The sequence below is a fragment of the Drosophila takahashii genome, chromosome 2L (assembly GCF_030179915.1).
Source record: "Drosophila takahashii strain IR98-3 E-12201 chromosome 2L, DtakHiC1v2, whole genome shotgun sequence".
Taxonomy (NCBI): Eukaryota; Metazoa; Arthropoda; class Insecta; order Diptera; family Drosophilidae; genus Drosophila; species Drosophila takahashii.
This window is the reverse complement of record NC_091678.1, coordinates 35,626,979-35,652,869: the sequence shown is the minus strand read 5'-3', so window position 1 is coordinate 35,652,869 and position 25,891 is coordinate 35,626,979. Positions and strand designations below refer to the sequence as shown.

General features: G+C 38.0%; 1 protein-coding gene across 2 annotated transcripts in view; it reads left to right on the top strand.

Annotated features, from left to right (window-relative positions):
- Positions 1-25,891, top strand: part of Tif-IA (RNA polymerase I-specific transcription initiation factor RRN3 homolog Tif-IA) — a 123,579-nt gene that overhangs the window by 42,779 nt on the left and 54,909 nt on the right. Inside the window, exons 5-6 of one of the 2 annotated variants that reach the window (XM_070219617.1) lie at positions 5,402-5,651; positions 5,709-5,998. The exons of the other annotated variant lie outside the window; for it this stretch is intronic. Of the exons in view, the coding sequence (XP_070075718.1) occupies positions 5,402-5,651; positions 5,709-5,940 (482 nt within the window). The 3' untranslated portion in view covers positions 5,941-5,998. Of the gene's footprint in view, positions 1-5,401; positions 5,652-5,708; positions 5,999-25,891 lie in introns of those variants that run through there. 2 annotated transcript variants of the gene reach the window in all.

Below are 25,891 nucleotides of genomic sequence, written 5' to 3'. Positions count from 1 at the left end.
CTACGTCTACTTCACCAATTTGTTAAATTTTTATTAGTTTTCAGCTTGTATGTTTATACCCGTTACTCGTAGAGTAAAAGGGTATATTTTATTTGTGCAAAAGTATGTAACAGCTAGAAGAAGACGTTTCCGACTCCATAAAGTATATATTTTCTTGATCAGGATCACTAGCCGAGTCGATCTAGCCATGTCCGTCTGTCCGTCTGTACGCAAACTAGTCTCTCAGTTATGAAGCTATCGGGTTGAAACTTTTCCAAAAATTATTTCTTTTGCAGGTAGTATATAAGTCGGTACCAGCCAAATCAGACAACTGTATCATATAGCTGCCATAGGAACTATCGGAAAATTAATGGGAAAATAATAGGAAATAAATTATAGCTTCTTTGTTTTTTTTTGTATTCTATATACAATCTCTAAAGATTATAAAATGAAAGACCGATTTTTAGGGGGATACGACCACAGCCTAAACCATAAGAGCTAGAGCAGCCAAATTTTTTCACAGTATTCCACTGGGGGCGTAGGCGCCCACTAAGGTCTGACATGTCCCCCCAGTGGCCCCAAACAGCTCCAATATCCATATTTAGAGCAAAAAATCATTAAATTGACTTAAGCTTAATATCTTAAGATTCGAACTTTAGCCCAAATACGTATGTATATTTGGATATGTTTTGATCTGTACAATACATGTACAATACAATACATACACACATTGTGTGTTTATGTTTCTACTTGAAAGTCGATAATGTGCTCAAATACAAATAAAATTATTCATTTCCTTTCAGCTAATGCAAAATTTGACGAGTTTAATTTTAATAATTATCAATCAAATGTGGAATCGGAAAATAATAAGTTAGTTCGTATACATATTTGTGCGCAAATTAAAATTGCATTGATAACATTGTAACTGATAAAAAAATATACAAGTTCACCACTTTTACTTGGATCACATTCATTTATTATATTTGTTTAAACAATCTGAATTTAATATATGTTTTTAAGGAATCTAAAAAGATGATATATATTTTCATCGACGATTTAACAAATTAATATCGCAAGTATTAGAAGAGGCGTATGCAAAAAATACACTTGCTCTCCTTTGCCACAATTCGATTTTTGGGAGTGAGAAGCAGGCAATTAGAAGAGGGCTATTTTATTATTATACATATTAAACTTCCTTCGGATTTAGTTAATTTAGAAACACCTCATTGCTCTATTTCAAAGCAATGTAATAATGACTGCGGTGTTTAAAGATTGTAAGTTTATTGTTTGGGATGAGTGCACCATGTCACATAAAGGTGGGCTTGAAGCCATAAATAGAACCCTGCATGCAGAATTATCCGTCTTCTCTTGTTCGTTTTTCGAATTTCTCCGAAGATTTCAGGCAAACAAATTGGGTTGTACCACTCAGAATTGACCATCCTACGTTGCTCAAGTGAAACAGTCGCCACATGACCTGTTTTACCGGAGAAACAGGCCACCATTTGCTTCGAAGTGCTTCATCCACGATCAACTTTCGTTGGATTTGGCTCGTCTTCGAAGACCCACACGGTCGATTGCTGTTTTGTTTCGGGCTCATAAGCATAGATCCATGATTCGTCACCTGTGATGATCTTATAAACGTCTTTTGAAACACCGCGATTGTTTTTTTTCAATTTTTTTGGTGAAAACCAATCCACACGAGTCTTTTTTTGAGCGATTGTCAAATTGTGGGATCCAACGAGGACAAATTTTTTTTACGACCAAGTGTTCATGCAATATCGAATGTATGCTGGTGGAAGAAATGCCCAAGGATGCTTCTATCTTACGGTATGTTACATGACGATCTTGCATTATCAGTTCATGCACGACCTTCGTCTGCGAGCGAGCGTCGGCCACGATTGAATTCATTATACCAGTCTTTCACAGTGCTATAAGATGGTGCTCCATCGCCATATAAAGACTTAAGTTCATCGATGCACTCTTGTCGTGTTAATTCACGTCGAAAGCCGTGAAAAATGATTGCGCGAAAATGTTCACGAGTAATTCCATTTTCTGCCAAATTGATTTTTTCAAGTCACTGTAAGCCAACAAAAATTATGGCCGTACGTCAAAACGTTCTGAGCACGTTTCTTCTAAAACATGTCAAACTTCCCAATGAAAACGTCAGTTGGCGCCGGGCAACATTTAGTATGGCCTAGGCCAGAAATATATATAGCAGCCTACGTAGGAAGGACAAAAAAAATGCCAAAATAATAGGAAATTTAACTTTTTGCGATTTGTAAATTAATATGAATGATCTGCAAGGGTATATAAGCTTTGGCTGGCCGAGGCTAGCTTCTTTTTTTGTTTGAAATATTAGGGGAGAGGTCTGTAGGTTGGTACACCTTTTGTTTTTAATCTGCTTATATTACTTTACGCATTTGGTACTGATCGAAAGGTTAGTCTATTAGCTTAATAAAAATCATAAAAAAATAATTTTTTTGTTCCTTAGGGAAAATTTAAAAATTATTTTTTTTGAAAAGTGCAAAGAAAACGACATTTTGAAAAAGAGGTCTGTAAGTTGGGACACTTTTAAAAGTCAATAATACTCACACAAAAAGTACTCCAAACTAAAAAGAACTATTTATTTATGTTAATTTAATCAATTTTAGTTAGTCCTAAATTATTTCCTATCCATTTTTTAAGAACTTAGACCAAATTAACAATTAAAATCAAAAGGCTCTTTTGTCTGGTGGTAACGTTCCACTATGGGTAATTTGATCACATTTTTTGGCCAAAATCCATTTTTTAAAAGTCGTTAGAATTTGGTTTTATCAATCACAATGTATTAGAATAATATCAATGTCAAATGTTATTAACAGAACGGTTTAACAGTGCGCATCACTGTTAAGTTATCAGCTGTGAAAGCCTTCTAATGCTTCAACGAGATGGCAGCGCTGGTAAATCGCTTATTTTGATTAAAAGTTACAATTGTCAAAAGGAGTATAATGAAAAAATGCAGCTCCGTTTCTGCAATGCAGTTAAATCAGAGGGACTTGTAACTTTTTTTGTGAGCGTACCGATGTATTTATTTATTGTGGTGTTCCTATAATCTTTGGTAAAATCTAACCCCAAAAAACATTAAAATTGGTATTGAATTTTTATTTTTAAATGGAGCTACAAAGTGAGTCCATCTCTGGAACCTTTTTTATCCGGAAGAATATTTAATTCCCTTTAAACTCAGTAAGTATAAAAGTGCACTTTTGCGCACTTTTTCTGAAATAAATGTTCTAAGACCACCATCAAAACATGAATAATTCCCGTATTTTTGTATGGTGAATGCCAGTTACAGTGCAATATTGGCAAAAGCGGTATGCAACTATATTTGTTATTAAATAATAATTATTTAAAAATTATGTTACATCATTGTTTCACTGAAATAACTTTGTTATAAAGGTTTACAGTATTTTTGTTAGAAATTATAATGGTAATAATTATAAAACTAAAACTTCAATCAAAAAATAAAAAAAAATTGAAAACTTTTATATATTTTTAAAAAATGAATATGTCGTGTTTATTAAATTAATAAAAAAAATATTTTTTTTCTTTCCTTAAAAAAAAAAATTTTTTAAAAAAGCGATATTAATCCTATTTTTCCTACAAAATTTCTTTTAAATTTTATATAGTAGTGATGGTTTTTGTGATTACGTGACTGTTTGTTGTTGAATTGGTTTTTTTTTTTGGGTGTCTTTTTTTTTGTTCATTTTTTTGTTATTGCAATTTTGCTGATAAGCACTGGCTATTGGTGATTTTAGACCGCCGTAGCTGCTGTCTTTACTCACTGAGGTTTAGAGTGAAACTTAAAATATGAAAATTAAGATTTCAATTACGTTTATTTCGGAGTAAATAATAACCCAATTTCTTCGAAAAAAACGATTTTAAAAGCTGTCTGGCGCCCATACCTTTAAAGACTTCGGTAAAGTGAAACTGCAGTTTTATTTACAATTTTTTAAATCGTACTATTCGTTAAAGCGATCCAAATTCGAGTGGAAACGGTCTAATATATTTAAACAATAACCCAATAATTATAATAAGCAACCAGAGAGAACCGGATGCCCCGACTATCAGAAACCCATTTCTCAGCTAAAGGGAGTGCGAGGGAGATGGAGATATAAAACTTTGATCGCGCATAACTTTTTAACGAATGGTCCGAAAAATTTCTTCTACATTTTGATAGGTATTGATAGACACAATAAAACTGCATTACTTTTCCGAAATCTTTAAAGTTGTGGGCGCCAGACACCTTTTAAAATCGTTTAAGGCGATTGCGGGCGTTAGAGGAGCTAAGCTCTCGTCTGAAACAAACATGCGCTGCATAGAAAACCCAAGAATATGTGTGGTTAATCACAACTTTCTAGCTGTTGTAGTTTCCGAGATCTCAGCGTTCATACAGACAGACTGATGGAAGGACCAATCTAGATCGACTGAGCTAGTGATGTTGATCGATAACACAGGCCGACAAAATATGACATGGATCGGTGTCCAGCTCTGCCATCATTTTATTTCGATAAATTGACGCTTTTCTAAGCATAAGTTGCCACCATGCCTATAGTCCATCAGCTCTGGTATTTGCGGTATTCTTTATTTAAAAAATCACTAATTTTTGTCGTCTTTTGGGATATATCTTCAAGAGTGGTTAACCAATTTTGGTAATCTTTTCGGAATTAAATAGTTACATGTCTCTTTTATACGGTCGTTTTGGAAAATCCAATCTAACTGAACCACAAGAGAAGGTGGACGCATTCAAAATTTTAAAGTCACAGCAAAGTTTAAAAATCTTAATTTGTGAACAGCGTTTAAAAATTAAATAAAAATATTTTCTTCTACAATGCATTTTTGATCCAAAGACACCTTATGACCTTAATTTTTAGGACACTCATCAGGTTTTTGTGAATTGCTTTGGAATTTTTAAAATTAATTTTCTAACTTCCTTCACAGTGACGATTCACAAACTGTTCTTTTCGGGTCATAATAGACCCCAGGGTTTTGTTTCTTCAATACCTATCGAAAGACCTTAATAAAAGTTTCCACGCCTCTACAACGCCCACAAACTTCGAAAAACTGTGGCGCCCGCAGTTTTAAAGCTAATTGATAATTGTAACTCAAATGTTTTTGATCTGTCAATACTTACAAACGCCCTTAACGTTTTGCGCCCACATTTATGCCTTGCGTTTATTCTTGTTTTACAATTGCTTAGCTGAATAACTGGTATCTAATGGTCGAGGCACTCGACTATAGCGTTCTCTTTGTTTATAGCCTCTTCCTAAAGAGTCCACTCTCGACTATAGCGTTCTATCTCGTTTTATATTGGACCCAGAAGTACATACTAAACACGCACCTACTGTAGTATGAAATTCTAATTTGTTTAAATAATTTTTTTTAGATTTGCTTTTTCTTCAGTCCCTTCAACTATCCCGCCTCGCTATGTGCAACTTTAATCCCCTTCGATACTGTCTAGCCCCAGTGGCCACGGCTTTTGCTGGTGTAACAAGAACTTACCAGCTGGCCTACTGTCATACAGTTTTGGAACGCAACGCTCGACGTAAACTAGCCACAGTTTATGGCCATGACAAATGTATGCCCGAGGAGACGCTCGAATCGTTTTTCCCCTTCGATCCATATTTACTAAAGCTGTGAGTATTTAATTTATAATTCTCTACCAATATATAATCGGCCTAATACATTTTAAGATCAAACAAGTATATTGAGCCCAACTACATAATTTATCACTGCAATGATACGGACGACTATATGGATGGCTCTACCAATAATCACCATTGTAGAAAACGTGGTGATTCTGAAATGATCGAGGAAGACGACTTTATTATAGCGGACAAACGTCAGAAGCATTTGGAACTGTCTAAAAGTCCAGAGTTTGAAAAGCAATTTCACTTCGGGTCTTCTCCGGTATTCAGCACATAAGTCGTATTTATTTATAAATATTGATTTACCAATAAACTTAATTTTTAGGTATGATGAAGTTATTGACTTTTAATTATCATAACCAGCAACAGAACTGTTTAAATAATATTTTTAATAATAATAATATACCCTTGCAGAGGGGGTTAATAATTTAGTAAAAAGTTTGCAACGCAGTGAAGGAGACGTTTCTGACCACATAAAGTATGTATATTCTTGATCAGCATTAATAGCCGAGTCCATCTAGCCATGTCCGTCTGTCCGTTTCTATGCGAACTAGACTCTCAGTTTTAAAGCTATCGCAATAAAACTTTTCCAAATGTCTTCTATTGCAGGTAGTACATACATATGTCGGAACGAGCCGGATCGGACCAATATATCTTATGGCTCCCATACGAATAATACAAAAAATAACAGAAAAAACATTGTAACTTTGTAGAAAGTAGGCGTTTTGATTTTTGACATTGTAAAAACAACATTTTAAGTACGCATACCTGCAAGGGTATATAAACTTCGGCTGGCCGAAGTTAACTTCCTTTCTTGTTTTAAGTCTTTTGAAATAATACAACTTAATAATAATAAAACATTAGAAGCCAAGCTGAAGTTAGATTTAAGCTGTGACTTTCGTCTATAATTTTTCAGCAAAAAAGTTAAGTTTAACTAATTTTCAAATTTTGTTAAAAATTATTAACGTGGTTAAATAAAGTTAATAAGAGGTTTAAAGTATTAGTAATTGAACTGTTAAGTAATTAAAAAAGAATTTGATTAATTTGATAGTCAGAAAAAAAATTATTCATTTTTTCACAAAACTACCTAAGCTGGGACATTTTAAACGTGAAAGTTGAGACACCTGTTTGCATTGAATTTGAATTCTTTATTTGCTGATATCTTTTTAATGATTGGTATGATTTGAAAAATTTCTTCTATATTTCGATAGGTATAAATCAGCGGTCGGCACACACATACGTTGACATTTTGTTTTATATTTGTGTGAGTAATTTGCACTGGGCAGCTCATCGATGTGTGTGTGCAGACCGCTGTTCTACGTTATACATGTGCGAGCAGCGCGTCGGCAGAACAAAACCCTATGCTCACTTAATAGGGCGCTGCCGACCGCTGGTATAAATCAACACAAGCCCAAGAATATATGAGGGTAATCCCAACTTTCTAGCATTTATAGTTTCCGAGATCTCAGCGTTCATACGGCAGAAAGACAGACAGGCGGACGGACGGACATGGCTAGATAGTGATCCTGATCAAGAGTATATATACTTTATAGAGTTACTAGCAGGGTGCCCGCAGCTTCGCTTGCGGATACCCCAAATATCTGAAGCTACTTTTCATATGAAATAGTTTGCAGTAGAATTATATAATTTTGCATTTTAGAAGTTAGTTAAAATTTATTTGTAGATTTGGATGAAACTTTAATTAACCCTCATTTCCACACCACCCGGAGGTAGAGGATACGGCGCGTTTTTAACGTGGTTTCCCCTAAATAGGCCTAGTCCACAATACAAGTTCAAATATTTTTAAAAGTTATTTTAAAACCTCTCTGTAAACAACATTTTTTGTTTGGCCATCAGGAGATAGGATGATTAAGCTCTTTACTGAGCTAACTTTTGAACAGGCCACATAAAATTGTCCATGGGAAAAATATCGTCAATAAGACAAAACAGACCTTTACATTACATACTTATGTATGTACATGCCAATTTGTCGATGTGTGTGTGTGTCATTGCGTTTCTCACATGCAAATGTGACGACTGAAAGTTTTTCCCTTCTCTCCCCTTGAAAGCCAATCCAAAATGTGTTTAAAATCAAAACCTAAATTCCTTATGAATTTAATGGGTTGGCTACACACTTTGACTTAGAATTGCATACATTAGATAATCCCTTCTGGTATCCAAATAGAAAAATTTTATCAGGTGTTTCTAAGCCAGAAACAAAACATTGGCGGCGTCTCTTTCGCTTCAAATGACTCTCTCTCTGCTCACTACTCTCTCGCTCTGCTTTTGCTGACGTTCGTGAGTGCTGCGAAAAACAAAAACAACGTGCTGCCAAAGAGGCCCCCTGCAACCCGCGCAAACAAAAAGGATCATATAAAATCAACCGTGGGTCCAAAAAACGAAAAAAAAATACCTTACTAATTGTATGGCATAGCTCCGCACTTTAAAACAAAAACGGATGCGATCGCATAATCGGTAATTAAGTGCCCCAACCGGAAGTCGGTGGGGGCTCATCTTCTGGGCTTTCAAAGATTTCCACAAAGAAAGCTTAAAAAAAATATCAACTTGTTTGGTTAAAAACTGTGGGAATGGTTGATGTTTTAATCAACCAATTTTGCATTTTTCGAGAGTCCTGGGAGTCCTTAGGAGCCGAATTTTAAAAAATCCTTTCTTAGTGCACACCTCCTCTAACACACGATTCAGACCCAATTTTTTCCAGAATTGTAGGACTTATGGTTTGGGCTGGGGGAACATGACGCAAATCGACATCTACTCTTTTATAGTAATACTCGATGAATGTGATCCAAGTAAAAGTGGTGAACTTGTATATTTTTTTATCAGTTACAATGTTATCAATGCAATTTTAATTTGCGCACAAATATGTATACGAACTAACTTATTATTTTCCGATTCCACATTTGATTGATAATTATTAAAATTAAAATCGTCAAATTTAGCATTGGCTGAAAGGAAATGAATAATTTTATTTGTATTTGAGCACATTATCGACTTTCAAGTAGAAACATAAGCACACATTGTGTGTATGTATTGTATTGTACATGTATTGTACAAATCAAACCATATCCAAATATACATACGTATTTGGGCTAAAGTTCGAATCTTAAGATATTTAACTTGAAAACATTTTGGCTTTGCTTACAGAATTTGTAGTAATTTTTTATCTTCTTCCATGGTGGAAATTAAATAAGGCTCTTTCGAGTACGTTGAATAAACCGCATCACGTAGCCGACAATGTGTACGAGCTTGATCCAAGAAGAGACTCGTTCGATTAGTTCATCAAGTAGATGAATCTGGGTTGCTTCTGTCAATGTAGCCAAACAGTTGGATTTGACTTCTCCTTGAATGCGTTTGTCTGTAAGAGATAAACCAAACCGTGAATCATTTAACTTTACCAGGTACTGATCCTTGTCCCGTAGCCAATGAGGCCCATTCCACCACAAATGGAAGTCGATGAGATCAGCAGCCATCAATCCCCTGGACGCACAGTCAGCTGGGTTTGTTTTGGAATCGACGTGACGCCAAGCACTCCTTGGAATGGTGTCAAGGATTTCCGAGGTTCTGTTTCCAACAAATGTCTTGAGTTGGGCTGGCGCATACGATAGCCAGGAGAGCACTATTGATGAGTCGGACCAGCCAAAAACAGTTATGTTCTTGTGGCGTAATCCAGATGTGATCGAGCGAATCAGTTGGCTGAGGAGAAGTGCTGCGCAAAGTTCCAGACGTGGCAAGGATTGTTGTTTCAGTGAAGCCACCCTTGTTTTCGCAGCCACAATGGACACCGAGATGGATCCATCGTTATTTGTAACTCTGCTGTACACCACAGCAGCATACGCCTTGGTTGAAGCATCCGTGAATCCGTGGAGTTCGATGTTGTCCGGGTCGTTGGGAACAAATCGTGGTAGTCGGAATTTTTGAAGAGTGTCCAGATCTGCTCTCCACTTCAGCCAGTTGTCCGCCAGTTTAGTTGGGAGTGGGTCATCCCAGTCCAAATTCAAGAGCCAGAGCTTTTGGAAAAGGATTTTGAATTGAATGACAATGGGTGCCAAGAGTCCGAGAGGATCAAATATCCTCGAGACGTCGGACAAGACTTGTCTCTTTGTGCAATCAGGATTTGCAGCTAGACCGACATTGTACGTTATAATGTCTTTTCCAGGATGCCAGTACAGTCCGAGAACCTTTACTGGTGACGTTTGTGCAGTTTGTGTGTCGCTATCATCCGTTTGTATACACGGTGTATTCGATACCCATTTACCGAGTTCAAGGTTGGCGCAAGACATCCGCTGAACCAGCTCGTTTCGGTTTCGATTTTTTGTATGTATACATGTTTTCTTGTACATAGATTAAAGTATATAAAGGAATGGAGATGGCATTATGCGCCTATATATTAGAGATGATTAAAGCTGCAAGCGTTCACGAACAACAGCAGTTAAAGTTTTTAAAATTCAAAACAAATTTTAACTAAAATTGCCCTTTTCCCCTTCCCCTTCCCCACAGCACTACCACACCCCATCGACAGTTTATTTTGCTGCTGCTCTCTCGGCCGTCGCTCTCTTGCCATCCGCTCTCTGGGTTTCGCTCTCTCGGCGGGCTCCCACGAAATGCAACGCAATAACTTAGGAAATCTAAATAAATTCGGTAAAAATACTTTAAAAAAAATGTTAAAAATTTAAAAAATTAAACTTAAGCATTTGGGCCATAGAATAACCATTTACCAAAAAATCATCTCGATCGGAGCAGCGGTTTAGATTTTTTAAATCGAAAAGTTAATTTTAAATGTAGCCCCCAAACTATGGGGGATATCGAAATTTCTTTTAGATTTTTAATTAGGCCCTTTCAAGACCTAAAATTCTGCAAAATCAAAATTTCGAAATTCCAACCACTTTAGAAGCTAAGCTTAAGTAAATCTAATGATTTTTTGCTCTAAATATGGATATTGGAGCTGTTTGGGGCCACTGGGGGGACATGTCGGACCTTAGTGGGCGCCTACGCCCCCAATGGAATACTGTGAAAAAATTTGGCTGCTCTAGCTCTTATGGTTTAGGCTGTGGTCGTATCCCCCTAAAAATCGGTCTTTCATTTTATAATCTTTAGAGATAACACACAAATACCTATGAAAGGCTACGGCCAAAATGCTTTAAGCGAAAAACGGATCCGCTCGCAGGATCGGTAGGTAAACATTTTTTGTATGTATACATGTTTTCTTGTACATAGATTAAAGTATATAAAGGAATGGAGATGGCATTATGCGCCTATATATTAGAGATGATTAAAGCTGCAAGCGTTCACGAACAACAGCAGTTAAAGTTTTTAAAATTCAAAACAAATTTTAACTAAAATTGCCCTTTTCCCCTTCCCCTTCCCCACAGCACTACCACACCCCATCGACAGTTTATTTTGCTGCTGCTCTCTCGGCCGTCGCTCTCTTGCCATCCGCTCTCTGGGTTTCGCTCTCTCGGCGGGCTCCCACGAAATGCAACGCAATAACTTAGGAAATCTAAATAAATTCGGTAAAAATACTTTAAAAAAAATGTTTAAAATTTAAAAAATTAAACTTAAGCATTTGGGCCATAGAATAACCATTTACCAAAAAATCATCTCGATCGGAGCAGCGGTTTAGATTTTTTAAATCGAAAAGTTAATTTTAAATGTAGCCCCCAAACTATGGGGGATATCGAAATTTCTTTTAGATTTTTAATTAGGCCCTTTCAAGACCTAAAATTCTGCAAAATCAAAATTTAGAAATTCCAACCACTTTAGAAGCTAAGCTTAAGTAAATCTAATGATTTTTTGCTCTAAATATGGATATTGGAGCTGTTTGGGGCCACTGGGGGGACATGTCGGACCTTAGTGGGCGCCTACGCCCCCAATGGAATACTGTGAAAAAATTTGGCTGCTCTAGCTCTTATGGTTTAGGCTGTGGTCGTATCCCCCTAAAAATCGATCTTTCATTTTATAATCTTTAGAGATAACACACAAATACCTATGAAAGGCTACGGCCAAAATGCTTTAAGCGAAAAACGGATCCGCTCGCAGGATCGGTAGGTAAACATTTTTTGTATGTATTGGCTTAATGATGATCTGGTTATAAAAGAATTTGTTCCTAATAAACCGAGAACAAATAATAGGCCTTCCACGGTGCCAAAAAACTGAAAAGTTTATTATTGGCTTACCAAAATGTTAGAGGACTTAACATGAAGCTACCAAAGCTTTATGCTGACTCCTCGGCATTTACGGACGATATCTTAGCTTTTACTGAAACTTGGCTGAAACCAGAGATAACAGACTCTGAAGTTCTGTCTACCAATTTTAATACCTACAGAACCGATCGCCTTTCCCGTAGGGGGGGCGGCGTTTTAATTGCCGTCACCTCCACCATAAGTTCTGAGAGAATTCACTCTTATGCCTCTAATGACATTGAATTTGTTTGTGTGAAAGTTTCCCTGCAAACCTTGTCTATTTTTATTACATGTTCGTATATTCCGCCTGGCTCTGACCTAATAATTTATGAGCAACATCTATCTGCTATTAAATCAATTTTATCCTTTTCTTCCAATAGAGACCTTTTCATTGTTTTGGGTGACTTTAATCTCCCTGATATATCTTGGTTCCCCCCTTCTGACTCACTTGTCGCTTTACCTTTATCCACCCATGATTTTGTGGATGGCCTTTTAGAATTATCGTTACAGCAGGTTAGCTTTATACGAAATTCATTAAATAGACAATTAGATCTTGTGTTTGTTTCAGAGCCGTCTGAAGTCACAGTATCTAGAATTGACGCTCTTGTGGTACCAGAAGACCGATACCATCCAACTATGGAATTGACAATTTGCCTCCCCTACCTTGATACCCTCTCTCCTTTAGTTTCTCCAACTAAAATGAGATGTTTTCGGAAATGTGACTATAATAAACTTAATTTAATGATTTCGCAATACGATTGGACAGATCTTTATAACTGTGTGGACATCGAAAGTGCAACGGAACTTTTCTATAGCGTTCTAAACACTTTTTTTAATGAATGCGTTCCTGATAGGCTTCCTCCCAAGCCGAACAGGCCCCCCTGGTTTACAAATGCGCTTCAAAGACTAAAAAATCTTAAAACAAACACTTATAAAAAGTATAAAAAATCGGGTAAGCCATCTGATTTTTCGAAATATGTGGTGGCTCGATCTGATTTTAATGTTCTTAACAGTCATTGCTATTCCATGTATTTAAATCGTTGTAAATTTGAATTTACAAATGATCCGAAGCAATTTTATAACTTTGTCAACGCAAAGCGTAAGTCATCAGCTTTACCTTCATCGGTTCGATTTAACTCAATGGAGGCATCGACTGACTCTGAAATTGCTGATTTATTCTCTGACTTTTTCCAAACTACTTATAGCTCTTCTTCATGGTCAGAATCAAATTACCGTAATCCCTTAAATAGGGCAAATTGTATTTTTTCCCCTATAATTACCGAAAGTTCTCTCTTAAGAGATTTAACATCAACAACGCCAACTTATTCTCCCGGTCCTGATGGACTTCCTGGGTGTGTGCTTAAGTTTTGTGCATCAACCATCTGCAAACCTATTCTTAAACTTTTTCAATTGTCTATTTCATCATCAGTTTTTCCAACTATCTGGAAGGATTCTTTTATTATTCCACTTCACAAAAAGGGTGCGAAGGCGGATGCCCAGAATTATAGAGGTATTTCTAAATTGTCGGCTATTCCAAAAGCCTTGGAACGTATTATCACTTCTCATTTGCAACATTTATGTTCCTCGCTAATATCACCGTGTCAGCACGGTTTTGTTAAGCGAAGATCGACTACCACCAACCTACTTGAATTGTCATCAATTGTAATAAATGGATTTAACAATAAAATGCAGACTGACGTTGTATATACAGATTTCAGTAAAGCTTTTGACTCTGTTAACCACTCTCTTCTTTTATTCAAATTAGATTTGCTTGGGTTTCCATGTAATCTATTAACTTGGATTTCAAGCTATTTGAATGGGAGGACTCAGAGGGTTATATTTAAGAACGCTGTTTCAAAAACGATCCATGTGACATCTGGAGTACCTCAGGGTAGTCATTTGGGCCCTTTGCTGTTTACTTTGTTTATTAACGATCTTCCCTCTATTGTAACACATTCTCGTGTACTAATGTATGCGGATGATGTTAAGCTTTGTTTGACATATAATAATATAGAGTCTGGTTTTGGCTTACAATCAGACATTGATCAATTTCAAGTATGGTGTGAGTATAACCTCTTAAATTTGAACTGCCTAAAATGCAACGTAATGACCTTTTATAGGGTCACCCCTACCTTTATAAGTTATTCGCTTCAGAATTTGCCACTTGACCGTATATATTCAGTAAATGATTTAGGCGTTCTTCTGGACCCGAAGCTTAAATTTGACTGCCACATAATGTCGACAGTCAATAAAGCTATGAGTGTTCTTGGGTTTATAAAGCGTTGGTCAAAAGAATTTGATGACCCTTATATAACCAAATTATTATTTACCTCCCTTGTCCGTCCTATATTGGAATATTGTTCTTCGGTTTGGAGCCCACAATACCAAGTCCACATTGACCGAATAGAGTCGGTACAAAAAAAATTCCTCCTTTTTGCCCTTCGTAGTTTGAACTGGGATCAAAACGTAAGGCTACCTTCCTACCAGAGTAGATTATTATTGCTTAATTTACCGACACTTGCAAATCGTAAAAAAATGCTTGGTACCATTTTTATGCATAATCTTATAAGAGGTGATATTGATTCTGTAGAACTTGTTAGCCGCCTAACTTTTAATGTTCCCGTTAGACTAACACGTAATTATCATCCTCTTAATTTACCTCGATGTACATCAAATTTTGGTCTGCACGAGCCCTTTCGCGTTCTATGTAATAACTATAATGTTCTTTATCATTTAATTTGCACATCAACTTCTATCCCGGTATTAAAAACTAACATTTTAACTCATTTGCTTCACTCCTAACTGCATGTTTTTTTTTCATTATTGGTCCCGTCTTTATGGGTTTTATGTATTCTTCCTCGCGAACTCGCATTTTTGCCCAAATTTACAAAAGGGCCCCGCGCGTAACAAGCACGTGCTTGGTGTCGTTGGGCCACTTGTTTGTACTTCTCGTAGTGCATCAACGTCCATCATATATACATGTTTTCTTGTACATAGATTAAAGTATATAAAGGAATGGAGATGGCATTATGCGCCTATATATTAGAGATGATTAAAGCTGCAAGCGTTCACGAACAACAGCAGTTAAAGTTTTTAAAATTCAAAACAAATTTTAACTAAAATTGCCCTTTTCCCCTTCCCCTTCCCCACAGCACTACCACACCCCATCGACAGTTTATTTTGCTGCTGCTCTCTCGGCCGTCGCTCTCTTGCCATCCGCTCTCTGGGTTTCGCTCTCTCGGCGGGCTCCCACGAAATGCAACGCAATAACTTAGGAAATCTAAATAAATTCGGTAAAAATACTTAAAAAAAAATGTTAAAAATTTAAAAAATTAAACTTAAGCATTTGGGCCATAGAATAACCATTTACCAAAAAATCATCTCGATCGGAGCAGCGGTTTAGATTTTTTAAATCGAAAAGTTAATTTTAAATGTAGCCCCCAAATTATGGGGGATATCGAAATTTCTTTTAGATTTTTTATTAGGCCCTTTCAAGACCTAAAATTCTGCAAAATCAAAATTTCGAAATTCCAACCACTTTAGAAGCTAAGCTTAAGTAAATCTAATGATTTTTTGCTCTGTTTGGGGCCACTGGGGGGACATGTCGGACCTTAGTGGGCGCTTACGCCCCCAATGGAATACTGTGAAAAAATTTGGCTTCTCTAGCTCTTATGGTTTAGGCCTTTCATTTTATAATCTTTAGAGATAACACACAAATACCTATGAAAGGCTACGGCCAAAATGCTTTAAGCGAAAAACGGATCCGCTCGCAGGATCGGTAGGTAAACAAAAAAGGAAGTGCCCCAATGTCGGCTGGGGATCAACAGCTGGAGTTAAACATTTCGGGAAATGAGGAAAATTAGAAAAAGCACCTAAAGCTCCAACTATTTTGGGTGAAAACAGTAGGTGTAATTTTGGAGACGAAATTTGCCAGCAATTTTCGTCGTGCGCCACTCGTCTTTAACATAATTTAAATTTTTGCAAAATATTTGATTTAGAATGGCTGCATTGGGTGATCCGTTATTTTGTCCTAATTTAATCATTACATACTTAGTAGGTGTAATTTTGGAGACAAAATTTGCCAGCGGGTCCAAAAAACGAAAACAAAAAACCTTACTAATTGTATGGCATAGCTCCGCACTTTAAAACAAAAACCGGATGCGATCGCATAATCGGTGCGGAAAAATTAATTAAGTGCCCCAACCGGAAGTCGGTGGGGGCTCATCTTCTGGGCTTTCAAAGATTTCCACAAAGAAAGCTTAAAAAAAAAATATCAACTTGTTTGGTTAAAAACTGTGGGAATGGTTGATGTTTTAATCAACCAATTTCGCTTTTTTCGAGAGTCCTGGGAGTCCTTAGGAGCCGAATTTTAAAAAATCCTTTCTTAGTGCACACCTCCTCTAACACACGATTCAGACCGAATTTTTTCCAGAATTTTAGGACTTATGGTTTGGGCTGGGGGAACATGACGCAAATCGACATCTACTCTTTTATAGTAATACTCGATGAAGACCTTTTATCTGCAATCGTGTCCCATTGCATAACTTTAGGGGACTTCAATTTCTCAATAACATTACGGGTGCTACAATCCTAAGAGACAGATTATGCTGAGGAATTCCTGGAGGATTCAAAGAATTTAAAAATTCAACAGGGTAATGAACAGCATTATCAGCATCAGGAACAGAGTCGACCGATTTATAGAAGACCATCATTCTAAACCAGGGGTGCTCAGTCCTATGGCACACGAGCGCAATTGTTTTTGTAATAGCACTAAGCATACGGCAGTGCACTCGCAATGCTTGCCTATGCACACGCCGAGTCCTCTTTGTCGCTATCCGTAATAGATAAGAGCGAGCCAAGCCAACAACAAATTCCATTAAACTTTTTTTTTCTCCTCAACTCACAATGCAAAGTGTTGTTGTCTTTTTCATGACTGTGTGTGACTTGTTACTCGCGTGCGTGTGTTTTTCTTTTAATGGTGTTTGTAACTGCACTGCCATAAGGCGGTTTTGAGCACCCCTGTTCTAAACCATCAAATGAGTTTAGCAATAAATTATTAATAGTGGTTGCTCTTTCATTTTTCGTTGTCAATGGCGCGCTCAGATAGCCAATCTAAGCTTTTACTTGATATGTTAGAAATGTCAGGAAATATTTTGGATGTAAGATCTTGAACGTTTTTGACTACATTTCCTAAGCGTGATGTTATAACTATTTTTCCATCAACTGTTGGATGGACGCCATTCCCAATTTTTAAAAGAGTTTCGGCAAAAATTCCTGCAGAACTGTCTCCTTTTAAGTGCACTCGCATATTTTTCGTGAGCGCTAGTTTTTTTATCTGTGGCCATAAAAATTAAGATTTTAAACAGGCCTTTATTTCGTCAGCTCTTGCACCCCGTGGCACAACAGGAAGGGTTTGGCGAAAGTCTCCAGCTAGCAGGACTGTAATACCACCCATCAACATAGTATTCTCATTAATATCTTGCAGGGTTCTATTTATGGCTTCAAGCCCACCTTTATGTGACATGGTGCACTCATCCCAAACAATAAACTTACAATCTTTAAACACCGCAGTCATATTACATTGCTTTGAAATAGAGCAATGAGGTGTTTCTATTTACTTACTTTAACTTCACTTTTTCTTAGTAAAGCTTGTTTGTCACCTTGACCTTATCCTCACTAAAGTCCAAACGAACTTGATCTTTCTCACCTTCACCCTTCCCTTACAGTTCTATTACCCTAATCTATCCAATACCTCCTTAATCGCAACTTAATTTTATAGATTTGGTTAGCTAAACGAATGCAGAGAAAAACTTTTACTCTTTTTTACCGTTTATTTTGAACAGATCTAACCCCCAAAAACCTTTAAAACATAAAAAAGAATATATAAGAAATAACACACAAATACCTATGAAAGGCTACGGCCAAAATGCTTTAAGCGAAAAACGGATCCGCTCGCAGGATCGGTAGGTAAACAAAAAAGGAAGTGCCCCAATGTCGGCTGGGGATCAACAGCTGGAGTTAAATATTTCGGGAAATGAGGAAAATTAAAAAAAGCACCTAAAGCTCCAACTCTTTTGGGTGAAACAGTAGGTGTAATTTTGGAGACGAAATTTGCCAGCAATTTTCGTCGTGCGCTCTCGTCTTTAACATAATTTAAATTTTTGCAAAATATTTGATTTAGAGTGGCTGCATTGGGTGATCCGTTATTTTGTCCTAATTTAATCATTACATACTTATGTATGTACATGCCAATTTGTCGATGTGTGTGTGTGTCATGGCGTTTCTCACATGCAAATGTGACGACTAAAAGTTTTTCCCTGCTCTCCCCTTGAAAGCCAATCCAAAATGTTTTTAAAATCAAAACCAAAATTCCATTAGATAATCCGTTCTGGTATCCAAATAGAAACATTTTATCAGGTGTTTCTAAGCCAGAAACAAAACATTGGCGGCGTCTCTTTCGCTTCAAATGACTCTCTCTCTGCTCACTACTCTCTCGCTCTGCTTTTGCTGACGTTCGTGAGTGCTGCGAAAAACAAAAACAACGTGCTGCTAAAGAGGCCCTCCGCAACCCGCGCAAACAAAAAGGATCATATAAAATCAACCGTGGGTCCAAAAAACGAAAAAAAATACCTTACTAATTGTATGGCATAGCTCCGCACTTTAAAACAAAAACGGATGCGATCGCATATTCGGTGCGGAAAAATTAATTAAGTGCCCCAACCGGAAGTCGGTGGGGGCTCATCTTCTGGGCTTTCAAAGATTTCCACAAAGAAAGCTTAAAAAAAAATATCAACTTGTTTGGTTAAAAACTGTGGGAATGGTTGATGTTTTAATCAACCAATTTTGCATTTTTCGAGAGTCCTGGGAGTCCTTAGGAGCCGAATTTTAAAAAATCCTTTCTTAGTGCACACCTCCTCTAACACACGATTCAGACCCAATTTTTTCCAGAATTTTAGGACTTATGGTTTGGGCTGGGGGAACATGACGCAAATCGACATCTACTCTTTTATAGTAATACTCGATGAATGTGATCCAAGTAAAAGTGGTGAACTTGTATATTTTTTTATCAGTTACAATGTTATCAATGCAATTTTAATTTGCGCACAAATATGTATACGAACTAACTTATTATTTTCCGATTCCACGTTTGATTGATAATTATTAAAATTAAACTCGTCAAATTTAGCATTGGCTGAAAGGAAATGAATAATTTTATTTGTATTTGAGCACATTATCGACTTTCAAGTAGAAACATAAGCACACATTGTGTGTATGTATTGTATTGTACATGTATTGTACAAATCAAACCATATCCAAATATACATACGTATTTGGGCTAAAGTTCGAATCTTAAGATATTTAACTTGGAAACATTTTGGCTTTGTTTACAGAATTTGTAGTAATTTTTTATCTTCTTCCATGGTGGAAATTAAATAAGGCTCTTACTTCTGCTACAAAATGAAAAATATTTTTTTAAAATAAAACCTAAGAATTTTATCCACAGGACTGACTATTGATCGAAAATCATATTGATCGGAACAGCAGTTAAAGTTTTTAAAATTCAAAACAAATTTTAACTAAAATTGCCCTTTTCCCCTTCCCCTTCCCCACAGCACTACCACACCCCATCGACAGTTTATTTTGCTGCTGCTCTCTCGGCCGTCGCTTTCTTGCCATCCGCTCTCTGGGTTTCGCTCTCTCGGCGGGCTCCCACGAAATGCAACGCAATAACTTAGGAAATCTAAATAAATTCGGTAAAAATACTTTGAAAAAAATGTTAAAAATTTAAAAAATTAAACTTAAGCATTTGGGCCATAGAATAACCATTTACCAAAAAATCATCTCGATCGGAGCAGCGGTTTAGATTTTTTAAATCGAAAAGTTAATTTTAAATGTAGCCCCCAAATTATGGGGGATATCGAAATTTCTTTTAGATTTTTTATTAGGCCCTTTCAAGACCTAAAATTCTGCAAAATCAAAATTTCGAAATTCCAACCACTTTAGAAGCTAAGCTTAAGTAAATCTAATGATTATACCCGTTACTCGTAGAGTAAAAGGGTATATTAGATTCGTGCAAAAGTATGTAACAGGTAGAAGGAAGCGTTTCCGACCCTATAAACTATATATATTCTTGATCATGATCAAGAAATGAGGAAAATTAAAAAAAGCACCTAAAGCTCCAACTCTTTTGGGTGAAACAGTAGGTGTAATTTTGGAGACGAAATTTGCCAGCAATTTTCGTCGTGCGCTCTCGTCTTTAACATAATTTAAATTTTTGCAAAATATTTGATTTAGAGTGGCTGCATTGGGTGATCCGTTATTTTGTCCTAATTTAATCATTACATACTTATGTATGTACATGCCAATTTGTCGATGTGTGTGTGTGTCATTGCGTTTCTCACATGCAAATGTGACGACTGAAAGTTTTTCCCTGCTCTCCCCTTGAAAGCCAAACCCAAATTTTTTTAAAATCAAAACCAAAATTCCATTAGATAATCCGTTCTGGTATCCAAATAGAAAAATTTTATCAGGTGTTTCTAAGCCAGAAACAAAACATTGGCGGCGTCTCTTTCGCTTCAAATGACTCTCTCTCTGCTCACTACTCTCTCGCTCTGCTTTTGCTGACGTTCGTGAGTGCTGCGAAAAACAAAAACAACGTGCTGCCAAAGAGGCCCCCCGCAACCCGCGCAAACAAAAAGGATCATATAAAATCAACCGTGGGTCCAAAAAACGAAAAAAAAATACCTTACTAATTGTATGGCATAGCTCCGCACTTTAAAACAAAAACGGATGCGATCGCATAATCGGTGCGGAAAAATTAATTAAGTGCCCCAACCGGAAGTCGGTGGGGGCTCATCTTCTGGGCTTTCAAAGATTTCCACAAAGAAAGCTTAAAAAAAAATATCAACTTGTTTGGTTAAAAACTGTGGGAATGGTTGATGTTTTAATCAACCAATTTTGCATTTTTCGAGAGTCCTGGGAGTCCTAAGGAGCCGAATTTTAAAAAATCCTTTCTTAGTGGACACCTCCTCTAACACACGATTCAGACCCAATTTTTTCCAGAATTTTAGGACTTATGGTTTGGGCTGGGGGAACATGACGCAAATCGACATCTACTCTTTTATAGTAATACTCGATAAACGCTTCCTTCTACCTGTTACAGAGGTTAAGATAGGTGGGTATGGTTGAGGATTAGAGACTAATCCCCCCACATAGGCCGCATTGGGCCTCTTGTGATACCATTTGATCGCAGAACAGATCCATTTTCCTAAGCTCATTGGTTAGTTGGTTGGTTCTTCTTAGGAAACAAAGGAGCTTGGGGATGCTTGTGCCTTGTATGGCCACAAGGCTTGGAGGCGTGTAGCTTCCTAGTGTTTGAAAAAGTTTGAGGTTGTGCGCTGGGCAGAAGCATAGGAGGTGTTAAAAGTTCTCATCTTCTTCTATCTGTTTACAGCTGCGACAGTAGTCGTAGCTGCTGAATCCTAGCCTGCGCACGTGTGTCCCTAAAGGCGGTGGCCCGTAAGGGGATTAAGTAGAGTGGAGATGTCAACCCTGTTGCATTGGTTCTTTTCGGGTTATAATTACCTCAGATGAGCGTGGAAGAGTCGCATGTTGAGATCGTATTCCAACGGTTATTGGAGAGGGTGTGAAATCTTTGCTTAAGTAGAAGCTTACAGGTACCTATGGGCATGCCCACCGTGTCCTTATCGCGAAGGATGTCGGCGGTTGTCTTGCTAGTTTGTCTGCTAAGCAGTTGCCCTCAATGTTTCGGTGTCCAGGCACCCAAATGAGGTTGATTCTGAGAGAAGTGGCCATCTCGTTCAAAGAGTTAGTTGTAGTTGGGCCCTGAGGGCTGCTCGACTATTTAGGTGAGACATGGCTTCCTGGATTGCCATAAGGTTCATTTCGGACACCTGGGCAGTCGGAAAACGGTCGCAAGAGTGGCAGCAAGACTGCCACTGGCCGGGTATGCAAAAATATGTGCGGAACTGTGAAAGTTGCACAAATTACAAGCCTTACAACGGCGTGCAGGTTACAAGCAGAGCGTTCAAGAAGTTTATGGAGGACCTGGCAGCGCTGGTAAATCGCTAATCTCTAAAGATTATAAAATGAAAGACCGATTTTTAAGGGGATACGACCACAGCCCAAACCGTAAGAGCTAGAGCAGCCAAATTTTTTTTACAGTATTTCATTGGGGGCGTACGCGCCCCCGACATGTCCCCCCAATGGCCCCAAACAGCTCCAATATCCATATTTAGAGCAAAAAATCATTAGATGTACTTAAGCTTAACTTCTATTTCACCATTTTCACAATTCACAATTCTTGGACGTTGATGCACTATGGTCAGTACAATCAAGTGGCCCTTACGACACCATGCAATGCTTGTTACGCGCGGGGCCTTACACCGTTTTGGGCGAGTAAACGAAATCGCGGACAAAGAAGACAATTTCACAATAGACAATTAAAAATACATGCAGGTCAAAATACGAGTAGTCAAGATACATAAAATAAAACTAATTAGTTGCTAAGTAGGATAGTATTATTGATTTAAGGATAGGCAGTGAGTCGGTAGTAGATATTAGGTGATATAGTCTATTATAGTCATTGCAGAGTACTCTAAAAGGTTCATGCATTGCGTAATTGCGTAATGATTTAAAACTAGAGGAATATAGTTTCTTGTGAATCTATTTGGCACATTAAAATGCAGGCGACCCAGTAACTCGGGACTCTCCACATCACCATGAATAAGATTCCTAATAAACGTAATACCAAGCATAGTTCTTCGATTAACTACTGATGGTAAGTTAATTAGAAGTAGTCTACTAGAGTAGGATGGCAGTATTAGGCTTGTATCCCAGATAAGTCCCCGTAAGGCAAATATTAAAAAGTATTTTTTCACAGACTCAATCCGGTCTATATGCACCCCATTTTGGGGACTCCAAACTGGAGCGCAGTACTCAAGAATTGGTCGGACTAATGAAATAAACAAGGTCTTAGTAACATAGGGATCATCGAATTCCTTCGACCACCTTTTGATAAATGCAAGCACACCCCTGGCTTTATTTACCATGGTAGTAATGTGATTGGAAAATTTAAGTTTAGGATCCATATAGACTCCAAGGTCGTCAGCATGCGTTATTCTATCTAACCCACAACCGCTTAAAGTATAAGTTGAATGGTGAGGGCTGACACGGAAAAAGGTTTACACTTAGAACCATTTAAATTTAAATCATTATTCATGCACCATGTTTGAAATGCATTGAGATCAGATTGTAAAGCTAAACTTTGTGCGGGATCATTAAATTGCAGGCACAACTTAACGTCATCTGCGTACATAAATACAAGTGAGTTCGTTAGGACTAGGGGAAGGTCATTAATAAATAATGTAAACAGGAGCGGACCAAGATGACTTCCTTGTGGTACACCGGACGTAACTCGGATTAGGGATGATAAAGAGTTTTTAAAAATGACCCTTTGAGTCCAGCTATTCAAATAACTTAAGATCCACCTAAAAAGATCATCAGGAAACCCCAAAAGGTCCAATTTCCGAACTAAAATCGGATGGTTTACAGAATCAAACGCTTTACTGAAATCAGTGTAAACCACATCAGTCTGACGATTTTTTCTAAAACCATTTAACACAAATGAAGTAAACTCCAAAAGGTTGGTTGTCGTTGACCTACGTTTTATAAATCCGTGCTGACAAGACGAAATAAGAGACCTACAACTGTATTGCAAATGGGGAGTAATAATGTTCTCGAAGAGCTTCGGAATAGCTGATTGCTTTGAAATACCTCTGTAATTACTTGCGTTCAATTTGCTCCCCTTTTTATGAAGCGGGATAACAAACGATTCCTTCCATCTATGCGGGAAATCTGACGTTTCTAAAGACAAAGTAAAAAGTTTGTGCAATGGTCTATGTTGCGGCTAGAATGAGCTTTTTCACTAGCACTGTTGGCCAATACGGCGCTCGAGAATCCAATAACTAAATCACCAAATACAAACAAATTGTCCGAATTAACAATATAAGTATTCGTTGTTTATTGGCGAATGTATGTACAAAGCTTGATGAGTTCAATTCAAGTTTAATGAAGTTTAATCCAGTGACGTCTGGAATTGCCAGAGATTTGGGTGGAGTAGTACCCAAAAAATGAGCAGGAGTCAGTACATCCAAGTCGTCTGGATGCTCTGTAATGGAAATTAAGGGTCGTGAGTTTACGATTGAAGTAATATGGCAAACTAGGGTACGTAAGTCATCAAAAGCGAGGATCGAGCTAGAAGCTGAGCGATAGAAGTGGTACTTAGCAGTTTTTACCGCGGCCTCCCACAGCCCACCAAATTGCGGAGAGCGAGGAGGTATAAAACGCCAATCGATTTGATCCGCTACACAGAAGTCTTGTACTGCCTTCTGATGCGTATCGCTCATGAACAACTCCTTTAAACGCTTAAGCTCGTTACTGGCTCCCACGAAATTAGTCGCATTGTCAGACCATATTTCTCTGGGCCGGCATCTAGTAGAAATAAACCGCTGAAGGGCGCTAATAAAAGCAGGACAAGTCCTACACCAGTTCCAGGTGTATGGCCTTCGTTGCGAAGCAGATGAACACGCAGATGTAGCACTTTATTGGCGGCCGACTACGCACTTCGCTTTTGTAATAAAAGGGACCATAGAAATCTACTCCGGTGATCATAAAAGTGTACGATCCGTCATCCAATCTTTCCTTGGGGAGGCCTGCCATGATGTGCTGGAGTAGACGCGGCTTGGCCCTAAAACACCTGATGCATTTGTTCACTACGCTTGCCACTAATTTGCGGCCGCCGACCGGCCAGTACTGATGACGAATTATAGCAAGCAGCGCACGAGGTCCAGCGTGGAGATTCTTTTCATGGAAATATAAGATCATAGCGACTGTGACAGGATGGCTTTTTGGAAGTATAATAGGATGACGAGCATTAAAGTCCAGAGTTGAGTTCTTAAGTCTTCCGCCGACGCGCAGAATCCCAAATTCATCAACGAATGGATTGAGTGACGATGTTGAGCTGGACAGCGCAACCTGGCCCTTCTCGGATATGCCTATCAAGTCGCTCCACAGGTGCACTTGTTGGATCGACCGAACAACTATTCGAGTGCCTCCAACTAAATCGGCCACTGTCAACCCGCTTGATTTGGTCCTCTGATGAAACTTAAACATGTATCCAAAAGAACGCTGCAATTTGTAGAAGGAGTTTGCGAATTTGTGTCCTTCCGTTAGATCCGCAAATGGACATGTTGCGAGGAAGACTCGTTCACGAAGCTCTGGCAATGGTTCCTTTGAAATTATAGATACTGGCCTTGAAGCTTGATCCTTGGATAGGAAAGTTGGCCCTTCAAACCATAGTTTTGAGCCTATGAGCTCCGAAGGAAGAGCTCCCCTTGACAATGTGTCTGCCGGATTCAATTTAGTGGGTATGTAGCACCAATCTGCGTAAGTCAACGTCAGCTTCTGAATGCTGGCGACTCTGTTTGATACAAAGACAGTAAACCGGGCGGGCTCGCTGCGAATCCACGACAAAACAGTGGTTGAGTCGGACCAACAATAGAATCTTCCGGCGAATATTTTTTTATGCCTGCTACTTCATTAATAAGCTGAGCGAGCAACTCTGCTCCGCACAGCTCCAGCTTGGGAACTGTCATACCCTTAAGAGGTGCCACACGAGATCTTGAGCACATCAGCTGCGATTAAGTTATTCCCTTTCCTCTTGATACAATGTAGATGCAAGCACCATATGCGAGTATACTGGCGTCGCAGAATCCATGGACTTCAACTTGAGTATCTGGAAGGTGAAACGTGGAGAGTTAGACAAACTATCATAGAAGGCGATCCAAGCAGATGCCAACGAGGCCGGCAAGCTTTCATCCCAATGAAGTTGCTCCTTCCATAAGAGCTGTAGAAATATTTTGGCCTTCGTTATGATGGGTCCAACCAATCCTAGGGGGTCATAAAAGGGAGCGACGATGGACAGAATAGAGCGTTTCGTTGGCCTAGGTG